At 34.9% G+C, this 12,646-nt stretch overlaps 2 protein-coding genes across 2 annotated transcripts; both read right to left on the bottom strand.

The window, feature by feature from the left end:
• Positions 1–310: 310 nt before the first annotated feature.
• Positions 311–1,674, bottom strand: LOC124935300 (zinc finger MYM-type protein 1-like). Its single transcript, XM_047475747.1, has 2 exons — positions 931–1,674; positions 311–823 (listed from the first exon to the last, which is right to left on the bottom strand). Exons 1-2 carry the CDS (start codon positions 1,672–1,674, stop codon positions 311–313), a joined length of 1,257 nt encoding a protein of 418 aa, XP_047331703.1.
• A 718-nt stretch (positions 1,675–2,392) lies between these two features.
• LOC124935292 (serine/threonine-protein kinase SRK2F-like) lies at positions 2,393–5,041 on the bottom strand. Its single transcript, XM_047475740.1, has 4 exons — positions 4,874–5,041; positions 4,647–4,739; positions 4,056–4,132; positions 2,393–2,804 (listed from the first exon to the last, which is right to left on the bottom strand). The coding sequence occupies exons 1-4, from the start codon at positions 5,039–5,041 to the stop codon at positions 2,393–2,395; spliced, it is 750 nt and encodes a 249-aa protein (XP_047331696.1).
• Between the last annotated feature and the right edge of the window lie 7,605 nt (positions 5,042–12,646).

Raw genomic sequence — 12,646 nt, 5'->3', positions numbered from 1 at the left:
AATAAATATCTACGCATATCAACAATTAAGATCACAACAACAAAAAGATAAAAAAAACAAGGCAAATTTTATGGTAAAGCTTATTGAATTTACTTCAATAACAAATGCTCTTGTTACATTGTCTTCAAAAGGAATGACCAAAAGTTTGAAATCTATTACAAAGACACGACATGCAATACAATTCTACTAGAATTTTACCAATTTGAATCAGCTAATGCAATACTATTTTCTGAAAATTGATTTTTTTGCACTCTTGGATGCGAAATCATCAATTAACCTATCATAGTCAAGCTTTTCCAAGAACTCATGTTCAATAGAAATCAAAGCTAAAGCATTTAGTCTTTCTTGTGACATGGTCGAACGCAAGTAAGATTTCAATATTTTTAGTTTTGAAAAAACTTCTCTCAGCTGATGCTACTGTCATTGGAACTGTTAACATAATTCTATATGCAAGACAACTAGTAGGATAACAATTAGCTCTTTTCAAGAAATTTAGGATTGCACTGGTTGAATCAAGCTCATTTGGTAAATGTTTTTGTAATAGTCTCAATTCATTTAATAAATCTTCACCGTTAATGTCAGAAGTGTGGCCATTCTCCAGCTTCTTCTCAAGATTGTTGCAGCTTCTTTTTAGGTTAACAGAATCCAAGGACTTCAGCTTCTCTGCCGTAAATAAAAACCCAAATGTCTCCTCATATTGCTCATATTGCTCATATTGCTCAAACCTTTTATCCAATGAACCGATTGCTTCATCAATTATGTATAAAAAGTAATGAATTATGAAGGATTCTTGACTTGATTCTTCAATAGGTGGTTCAGATGGCTGATTTTCAGAGTCAATCTCATCAAAATGTTTTTTCTTAAGAACTTTTCTTTTCTTTTTCTTCTCTAGAAATACTGAATCAATATACAATTCAACGCATTCTCAACCCCTACTTCTCTGTACTCTCTAAAGAATGCAATAAGTGCCTTCACACTACTCATTGCTACATCAATCCGCATATTTTCAGACTGCAATTGTTTACTGACAATATTCACTTTAGCCAAGATATTATACCAAATAACCATCCCTACAATAAATTTAAATTTTCCAAGTTCATAATCTGCTAGACACTTGGCTTCACTTTTAATACAAGAATCTGTTGTTTTCTCGGCAAGCTGATGTAAAACTTCTCTTATTTCAAGAGCTTGAGTAATTATTGCCTTCACACTAACAACTCTGCTTTCCCACCGTGTTGTCGATAATGATTTCAAAGTGTAACCTTTTTCTGATACATTTTCTCTCAAAATTTCACACCTTTTAGTAGAGTCTGCAAATAAGGTGTAAATACGTTGAACAACTCCAAAAAACTCTTCTACTTTTTGACAAGAGTTTGCAACATCAGATAATGTCAAATTGAGAGAATGTGTAGAACAAAGTGTATAAAATGCTCTATGAGTAATGTCTAGTAGTTTTCTTTGTACACCTTTATATTTCCCCTTCATGTTTGATCCATTATCATAGTCTTGATCTCTGACATCATCAATATCAAGACCAATATGATGTAACACATTCTTTAATTTTTCAAACAACCCTTGACCTTCTGTCTCATTCACAACCAAAAATTGCAAAAAATATTCTTGTACCTTTATTGGAACCGTGGAGACATCAACACACCTTATTATCAATGTCATTTGTTCTTTCTTACTTATGTCAGGAGTACAATCGAGTATTACTGAAAAATACTTGGCTTCTTTTATTCTTTTCAGGATTGTACCTTTGATTTTAGCAGCAATAGAGAGTATCAACTCATTTTGAATTTTGTAACTTTAATAAAGAAACTGAATTTCATGATTTTGTTTTCTTTGTAAATTCTCCTTCAAGGTCAAATCTCATTCAGCAACCATTTCAACTAAAGCCATAAAATTTCCATTGCTTTCATCATAAATCTTTTCATTAGTTCCACGAAACGCCAAGCTTTGTTTAGCTAAATATTTCATGACTGCAAACAATCTCTGTAGTACATTTCGCTAATGTTCAGTCTCTAATTTGATTTGATCCTGCAAAACTTTATCTATTACTTGATTAGTTTTTATTCGTTCACGTAACTCAACCCAATTCAAGTATAAAGTTATATGGTCTGAACTTCGTTCATGTTGCATCAAACTGTGAGAAATGTGCCCCCAATCCCTTATTCCATCATGTGCTAACTGAGAAAGTTGTCGTTTGGTTTTGAAGACTTTACAGTAGAAACATAATACTCTGTCAAGATCCTTACAATACACAAGCCAATCTCGATGATACTTCTGCCCATTTAATAAGTGCATAGTATAGAATTCAGATGTGAAACGTCTGTTATTTGATCCATTTTCGGACCTTTTCCTTTCAACACATCTCTTAGAGGACCTTTTTTCACCAATAAATCCCCAATTTAGAAGCAAGATTATCCCAATTTTTAGGATCAAAGATGTTGGGAATATCATCATTCCCTTCCAAACCAGGCTCCATAGTTTCTTCTACATTAACATCAATATCTACTTCAAAAGATTCCTCCATTTGATTCTCTATATTTTCTTCTAGGCCAATATCAACATCTTCCTCAGAAGGTGTTTGAGTCTCCATTGATTGCTCTACATTTTCTTCTACACCAACATTAATGTCTACATCTACCCATATATCCCCTGAACATTGTGTTTCGTTCCCTTTATTGAAAACAAATTTATCCATAGCCCCTGATTGACTTTGAATAAATTTGTCTCGTTCCTTTATTCTTTTGCGTTTGGAACTACCCGATTCATGCTTTCTTATAGTTATAGGAGTCATCCTAACATTTCAAATTTCATCACATTAATAAACATAGTTGACAAATGACACAATACAAGAAAATAAGGCATTTGCGACGTATATTTCCTACAGAAATTCTGACGAATATAGAATTAGTGACATATTCTCCATTTGTTATATCAACGTCGGTATTTCGGTCGTCAGTAAATCTTTCGACGAATATTAAATCCGTCATAAATATTTGTGACGGTTTTTCCCACGAATATTTCGACGATATTTTCGACGAATTATTTCATTGAAAATTTTTCGTGGGAATATCCGTAGAAAACTTCTTGATGATTTTACCCCAGAATTTCCAATGTATAATTTTATTGGAAATTTTTCATAGAAATATCCGTAAGAAATTAATATATTTCTTTAAAATTTGTTTTTTCTAATTATTTCTCATAATGCACAGACTAATTGAATTTCAATAAAAGACTATCTCAAATATATGAATTAAATTTTAATAATAAGAATTAAAAAAAAATAACTAATTATTTCTTACAAGTATTAAGTTTAAATATCCTAACAAAAAAATCACTTAAAAACAAAGAGATATTTCACTTTTTCCCTTTAATCAGAGAGATTTCATTTTTTTCTCTTTCATCTTCTTAAACTTAAATCGGTGTAGCCCTTTTGACCTTGGCATCTCTAATCTGCAACCAAATTATTTGTTTGTTAGTATATAAAATAAATGCATAAAAAGACATTCACAAGAGAAATATAACATGTGATGTAACAGATCTTTTTGCATTCAAAAACTAGTTGTAAATACTATATAATCACTGTTTTTCTAGACTAGGTCTTTTTCCCCTAGCAAGGCTAGCACAACATCCCACTGTTATAACCCACTTCAATCAAGGTGTTCCTAATTGGATTCAAACATAAGACATCACTCTCTTAGTTTAATACTCTTACTACTGGAGACATATATGACGGCCTGACCCAATGTGAGATGGAAAAAATATATCTTACAATTTTCAACAACAGTGTTCTTTTACAAAAATTCAGTCCTAGTAATGACTGCCTTACCTCATCAATTAGTTCAATTTTCTGATATAATGTATCCAGAATGATGCATTCCTTAGCATATTCATGAAGATGAAACAAGATAACAACCTGCCAAGTTTCTAAGAACCGCCAAACCAAAAATCTTATGAAAGTGATGAAAAAGTGATTTAAGCAAGCTTCCACTTGTAAGAAATTTAACAAAATAATGCCAAACACAAAGTAACATACTATATTTAACCTCATCACTGAACCAACTTGCAAATTAGTTCCAGAATTGTTTTCTCCAGATATGCAACCAAGTTCCTCACTTCTTTTCTAGTATGCAGCAAATAAACATGTAAGTTACTAATACTTAATATTAATATCAGAACTGGACAAAAATAAGGTTGCACCACATATCCAACATAGCATAGTTGGTGTAGGGTATGATTTTCCCAATAATTTATACCTCCATCAGATTCACAATATAGATAATAAAAGATATGATTGATAGTTATATAATTTTCACTAATGTTTTCGAAGTAAATATTAAACAATAGCATAACCATCTAACATGCCTTGTTTGATGAAAGGTTATCCCATATCATCCAAATCATCAACTAAAATACCATTCTAAAAATCACTTACAGTTCAAAGGGAGTATTGAACAATACACACAAAATAAATGAGCAATTACTTTGTTGAAGAGAAGCTTAGACCTAAAAGTTTGATATCAAAATCAAAACATTAAACAGTTGCAAAAATGAATAACAAATAAGTTAATTTGATGAACGTTAGCCTTCGTAAAAAAGATTAAATAATAATGCCCCATAAAATGAGTTCATTTTACCTTGCCATCATATTCTTTCTTGACTAAAACTTCAGGAGCTATATATGTAGGTGTCCCAACCGTGTACTTTGGTTGAGAATGTATTACAGAATTCTAAAATTAAAACTCGAATCAGATGATTTGCTATAGTTTTACAACAGATATATCTAGCCTATGATTTTAATTGTTAGAGAATTCAATTCAGAAATACATTTCACAGTTTTCATCATCTTCTTATCTAATCATACCTTGGAATACCCAAAATCATAGATCTTCAGTCGTAAAGTAGTACTTTCATCCAATAATGTGTTCTCTAATTTCAAATCACGGTGACATACTTGCTTCATAATCATACTGTTACAATTTGTACCTGATCGGACGGAGGAGGACGTGACACGTGGAGCATTTGAGACCATCTGATCCAGAATCTATTTCTATTTTATTATTACAGTTTATTTGTTTTCTGTTAGACTTTGTTTATGTTAATCCCTGAACTTATCTTTTATTTGCATTTTGGCCCTGTCCTTTGGGCCACCTCATCATATGGTTGTAACAGAATCACGTGCTGGATTCTCTGAAGGTTTATATCCTCAGCTGATTCATCATTTGAGAATTATGAAATGACAATGAGCTCAGCTCTTTTCTTCTTATCTCTCATCTAATTTCTAATACCCCTTTAAGCACATCTTACCATTTCCGGTCAGTGGCTTGGATTCTCTTCTCATCTCCCCTCTTAATCATATCATTTGGTATCAAAGCAGTCGATCTTCACGATGGTCAAAACAAGGCATCAATCGGATAACGATTCCCTGCGTGTATTGGTAGAGGCAATGAATCAGACGATAATGGAAGTACGTACATGGATGGAGAGTAAAGTCGGATCCATCGAAAAACAGTTACATACCTTGGCGACTAAGGATAACTATGATCGTTCAGAAGATGGTGCAGGGTCTTCACGAACAGGGTCACCAAGGGAGAGGCAGTATGTTCCGCCCACAAGACTCACGAAAGTTGATTTTCCCAAATTTGATGGAATGGATGTCGAGGGCTGGTTGATTGTAGCAGAACAATTTTTTAGAGTCGATCGTACCGCAGATGCAACTAAGTTAGAAATCGCTCCTATTCATTTCTCAGGAGAGGCTCGGAACTGGTACTGGTCGTTTCTGTAGACTAGAAACCAAACAATAGCATTAACCTGGATAGACCTCAAGAAGTCGTTACTTCAGTAGTTTGTCCCATCAATCTGTGATACCCCAATCAGGCAGCTGATGAACCTGAAACAAAACAAAACTGTTCACGATTACAATCTAAGGTACATGGCTATTTCTCAAAAACTTATACACATGCCTGATGAATATGTACCTGACTGCTATCTAAGTGGTCTTAGAGAAGAGATTGCTAACTTGGTCCGGTTGTTGCAACCCCATTCACTAAACGATGTTATGGCAGTAGCTAAGGTGCAAGAAGCCACTTACAAGTCACTATTAAGTAGTGGACATTTATACAACACTAGCCCACCCCTTCTCCCCACGCCTAATCAACCTAAACTTACCTGGCCAAATCACCTTAAACCTCATCAGCCCAATTACTCATATTCCACTCCTTTTAATCCTAACCCAAGACAAAGGTACATGCAGCAAATGGACCCCAAAATCCTAGATGAACGGAGAAAGAAAGGCTTATGTTACACCTGTGACGAAAAGTATGATGGAAATCATAGGTGTAAGGCCAAACTATTCATGATTATGATGAATGAGGTAGGAGAATCTGAGATTGTACTGCCAGAAATTGCTGAAACCTCTAACCAAACCTGTCCCTTAATCCAACCCGATAATAATGATCCATCAATTTCTATCCATGCCCTATCAGGTTCTAAACATTATCAAACTCTCAGAATATCAGGAAAAATTGGACTCCTGCCCATTACTATCCTAATTGATACAAGCAGTACCCACAATTTCATTAACAGCCGAATTTTGAATAATATCAATCACCCAATTTTACCTACCACTGACTTACCGGTGAAAGTAGTTGACGGTTCTGAGCTGATAAGTGGAAGTTGCTGTAAAGGTTTAAAATGGAGCATGGAGGAAGAAGAGTTTTAAGTCGACATGAGGGTATTGACCATGTCCGGTTATGACGTGGTTCTGGGCATAGAATGGTTGATTACGTTGGGCCCGTCTTCTTGGGGTTTTGAGCGGCTTACACTCACATACAAGAAGGAAGGGAAGAATAAATCTCTGCAAGGTATAAATCAGACAAGTATAAATATACTAGAAGGGAAGAAATTGTCTAATGTGCTAGCAAAAGGCAATAAGGCAGCCATGGTGCAGTTAAAAAATGCAGAAGAAGATAGTTGTCATTTTTTTGCAATTGCAGCTGCAAAGTTCAGGAAATACCTAAGAATCTGACAACCATCTTAGCCTCGTTTGAAGACTTGTTCCAAAAACCAACTGAATTGCCCCTGTTCGAGATCAGGATCATCAAATTCTGTTGAAAGCCGGAACAGAGCCAGTTTGCCTAAGATCGTATAGATATCCAGCACTACAGAAAACTGAAATTGAGACAATGGTAGATGAGATGTTAGACAAGGGAATCATTCGACCTAGTCATAGTGATTTTGCAGCACTTATAGTCTTAGTGAGGAAAAAAGACTTAACATGAAGGTTGTGTATTGATTACCGTCAATTGAATGCTACCACGATCAAGAATATGTTCCCAATTCCCATTATTGAGGAGCTGTTGGAGGAGTTGCACGGGTCTGAGTTCTTTTCTAAATTAGATATTCGCTCAGGTTATCATCAGATAAGAATGAAACCTACGGACTATCATAAAACAGCTTTTCGGACACATGAAGGATTGTATGAATTCTTAGTCATGCCCTTCGGCTTGACCAATGCTCCCTCCACGTTTCAAAGCCTGATGAATTTGGTACTTAAGCCTTTTCTACGACAATTTGTTCTAGTCTTCTTTGACGATATCCTCGTTTATAGTTCAACATGGGCAGAACATCTAAAATATTTGACATTGGCACTGGAAACTCTAAGACAACATACTCTATTCCTCAACAGGGGCAAATGTGAATTTGGGTGCACTCAGATTGCATATCTGGGACACATAATTAATAAAGCATGAGTTTCTACAGACCCGGAGAAGCTGAAGGCAATGGAGACATGACCCGTACCTGAGTCAATTAAACAACTTAGAGGATTTTTGGGTCTCACTGGATATTATCGATGTTTTATTCGAAGATATGGGGTGATAGCTAAACCATTGACGGACCTGCTAAAAAAGGGGAATTTTAAGTGGAATTCAGAAGTAGAGGTTGCTTTTAACTAATTGAAACAATGTATGAGCTCTACCCCAACCTTGGCCCTTCCTGATTTTACAATCCCCTTTGTTGTGGAAACAGATGCTAGTGGCAGCGGAATTGGTGTTGTTCTAATGCAAGAAAATCATCCCATTGCATTCATAAGCAGATCATTGTCTAGTGATAAAACTCCATCTTCAACTTACGAGAGGGAACTAATGGCCCTCACGTTTGCGATCGAGAAATGGAGACCTTATTTACGATATAAGTCTTTTGTTGTTAAAACAGATCATGAGTCGTTGAAGTATATGTTGGAGCAAAGAGTTCAAACACCTGCGCATGAAAAATGGCTATATAAGTTAGTGGGTTATGACTTCTCTGTTCAATACAAAAAAGGAAAAGACAATGTGGTAGCGGATGCCTTATCTAGACGAGGTGCAGATGTACAATGTGCAGGACAGTCGGTGTATTATTCTCCTATAATTAAACGCATACATTTAACTTGGAGTTCAGACCCGAACCTGATCAAACTAATTGAGGAAATCAAAGAAGATGAAAGCTCACATCCAGAATTTACATTCATCAACGGTACCTTGAGAAAAGAAGGGAAGTTGGTAGTTGGCTTTGACACTGAACTGCGGTCGACCCTCATTGCCTCATTGCATTCAAGCCCACTGGTGGACATTCAGGTAATCTGGTTACACTTAAAAAATTATAAATGGCTTATTAATGGGTAGGAATGGTCAAAGATGTAAGAGAGTTTATACGAACATGTAATGTATGCCAAAGAAACAAAGGAGAGACGACAACTCCAAAGGGACTCCTGCAACCGATAGAAATTCCTGAAGGAGTTTGGGAATCAATCTCTATGGACTTTATTGAGAACTTGCCTAAAGTAGGGGGTAAAACTGTGATCCTTGTGGTGGTAGACAGACTGTCAAAAATGGCACATTTCATGGGGTTGCAGCATCCGTTCATAGCAAAAACAGTAGCGGAAATCTTTTTTAACAACGTCTTCAAGCTTCACGGAATGCCAAAGTCAATCATAAGTGATCGAGATAAAATATTCCTCAGTACTTTCTGTAGGGAGTTCCTTAAGCTACAAGGGGTTCATCAAGCATTATCGTCGGCTTATCACTCACAGACGGACGGGCAAACAGAAGTTGTCAATCGATGTTTGGGAACGTATCTGCGCTGTATGGCTGGCCAGCGACCGCATAAATGGGACAAATTTCTACCCCTATCAGAATGGTGGTATAACACGAATTTCCATTCTGCTACACATATCTCACCGTTTGAAGCCGTCTACGGTTACAAACCCCCCATACACACTCCTTACCTTGCAGGGGACTCAAAAATTGAAGAGTTGAACCAAAATTTGCTAACAAGAGAAGCAACCCTGTAGTTGCTCAAGTTCCATATGCAAAGAGCCCAAAATAGGATGAAACAGGTACAAGATAAAAACAGAACAGATGCTAGTTTTATAATTGGAGATTGGGCCCTCGTCAAACTCGAACCCTATCGACAAATTTCAGTTCGAAAAAATATCATAAATTATCCCCAAAATATTTCGGACCTTTCCAAGTCACGAATTGAATAGGTGAAGTTGCTTACCGTTTGGCGCTAGGTAGGAAGCGAAGATACACAATGTATTTCACATTTCGCAGTTGAAAAGGTATTACGGAACTCTTGGGATGATTGAAGAAATTCCCAAGTTGACCACTTCAGACGGGATCCCAGAAAACTTTCAGGACGAACGGGAACAAAAGATCGATGGCAAAAATCGAAGACAACTGCTGGTCAAATGGAAGGATCGGGAGAATGAAGAGAATTCATGGGAAGATCTGGAAACATTGAACATCAAACACCCAGAATAGGTCTTGGAATGGGGACAAAAGGGGAAGAGATCGGGCTTTGGTCGGCGAGGACGCCGATTTGCTAAAGGGGGGAGTAATGTTACAACTTGTACCTAATCGGACGGAGGAGGACGTGACACGTGGAGCATTTGGGACCATCTGATCCAGAATCTATTTCTATTTTATTATTACAATTTATTTGTTTTCTGTTAGACTTTGTTTATGCTAATTTCTGAACTTATCTTTTATTTACATTTTGGCCCTGTCCTTTTGGCCACCTCATCATATGGTTGTAACAGAATCACGTGCTGGATTCTTTGAAAGTTTATATCCTCAGCTAATTCATCATTTGAGAATTATGAAATGACAATGAGCTCAGCTCTTTTCTTCTTATCTCTTATCTAATTTCTAATACCCCTTTAAGCACATCTTACCATTTCCGTCAGTGGCTTGGATTCTCTTTTCATCTCCTCTCTTAATCATATCACATACATGAAAGAAGTATCAACAACTATAAATCTAAATCTAAATTAAATAGTAAGTTCAAGAATATCATTGTATGACAGTTCCTAACTCCTGATATCAGTTGTTGGAAGAAGAGGCGTTCCTGTAGTTTACACAAATAAATCCATAAAAGATATAACAGAGCACAAGAAATGTACTACAATTTGATAAGAAAGAAACAAAATCGCCTATGGATCGTCTTCTTTCTTCAGCAAAAGTTGATTCAACAGACACATTCAGCGAATTTCTCTAAATGAAATGACAAAATAACATCATTTGTTAACGACGCTCTTATATATAAATCTTCTTCATTACCCGCCGAATAGTCGCCTTCTCTCCTATCTCCTTGTGTCCTTGTCGATGCTCAAATTCAGCAACACTAACCATCCTTAATCTAAATTTGAAATGGTTGGCATATGAAACCCTAATGTTACAGTTGATGAACCATTCTGATTATATACGTTTATACAATTAAATTAATGACATGCCGAAATAAAACAGTATTTTTTTCAAGTTTTGTCTAAAAATCTGTTAGAAAATTGAAAATAATAAATTCGTCGAAAAATCCGTAAGAAAATATCTGCAAATTTTGTGACGTATCTTTACTTCCTACAAAACGTCTCTAAATTTTCTTAATAATTTTCTTTTACATTTTTTCTTTTTTTATTATGGATTGTTTTTGACGTTTATAAATTTAGTCTCAAATTTTATGGGAATAATTGTAGGATAATTATTGCGGAATTTATAATCTGTGTTTACTTTCTATAATAGCGATGGATAAAAATGGAGCTAAATTTCTTTAATTTTTTCCTACGTTTTTACCTTCTCTAATTGATTGTTGTGACGTTTATTAATTTCGTCTCAAATTTTATGAAAAAAATCGTCCGAAATTTCTAACAGCGCAAATAACGTAAGTAAATTTCGTCACAAATCCACCTTATTTTTGTAGTGAATGACAATAAAATAAATTGTGATGGAAGAATAATGAATTGATTTTTAAAATTGCAATGATTAAAGCTAAAATCCAAGAAGTAGAGATTACCAACAATTGAGGAGATGAGAAGATGGTCGAACGTCGGAGTTTGGAGAGAGGACGGGGTTGGACTTTGGAGATAACCTTCGGCTGGTCACAATTCACAAATTGGGTGCTTGCCGCTTGGGTGTGTGGTGTTGGAGTGGATGGCTTTAGCTAGCCGGCCCTAGGGTTGAGCCTCATTTTTTTAATATATATATAATATATGTATTTAATTTTTTATATATATATGTATATAATTTTTTGGGTGGCCCTACATTTTTGTGGCCCTGTGCAAGTGCACATCTTGCACAGCCAATGGGCCGGCCCTGTCGGTAATTTATGTTGAAAATATGCACAAAAATCCTCATATAAATGGTATATGAGTATATCAATTTTTTATTTTTCTGAGTGATACTGCAGGCAAATATTTCACTTTCATCTTGAAACGACTTCTTCAACTCTATTCTCAAACGATGACACATCTGATATGTTTCATTTTCAGACAACGATGTTATTACCCATTCGTCTTATCCATATTTAGATATTGTGTGTTTGTGTTGTACCTCCAAAATTATCTCTAAACAATAAATAATATTGATGTTGAAGGAGAGAAAAATGTCTAATAGTCATATATTGAAAATGTAAATAATATAATAGAGATTACGGAATATAAAATATGGTATCATAATACAAAACTTGTAATATGCTTAAATCAACTGACTAGACATGACTAAAAGAGTGGTTATCCCTTTAGTAAAATTGAATGGAGAGTGAGAATAATGTAATTTGATTTGAAAATGAAACGAGTTTATTAGTCAAAAATAAGCCAAATATGATAAACACAGCCTAGTTAGAACCTTGAACGATAAATGGTTTTAAATTTGCTATAAAGATAATTCAAATTTCGACCATAAAATAAGATTTGTTCTTACTTTACTTTGAGTTTTTATTTTATTTTGTACTTTTAAAAAACTTAACTATTTTAAACAAAAATAAATATGTCAGAAGTAATTTCAAACAAAAATAAATATATAAGTAAGAATTTCAAACAAAATCATGAATAAAGATATTTTAAACTTAGTTAGAAAATAGAGATATTGAAAAGTCATTTTTTTCTTGACTTCTTCAATGACTTTTTAGTATGGGAGGTATCTCATTTCTTTTTCTGCCACTAAATTTTGAGTTAGTGTTGTGTTTTGTTCGGTGCGTCATCTTATTTAATCGTATCGAATTTTTCATCTCAAATTATTGTGATCCGAATAATACTCTCAACTTTCAGTGGTTTGTTTGTTGCTTATATCCTCCAATTGTGTTGGTAATCCTTTTTGAGTTAGTG

This window comes from Impatiens glandulifera, chromosome 1 (genome assembly GCF_907164915.1).
Source record: "Impatiens glandulifera chromosome 1, dImpGla2.1, whole genome shotgun sequence".
In the NCBI taxonomy this organism is placed as follows: Eukaryota; Viridiplantae; Streptophyta; class Magnoliopsida; order Ericales; family Balsaminaceae; genus Impatiens; species Impatiens glandulifera.
Note: the sequence above shows the minus strand (reverse complement) of the source record. Positions and strands in the feature narration are given on the sequence as shown.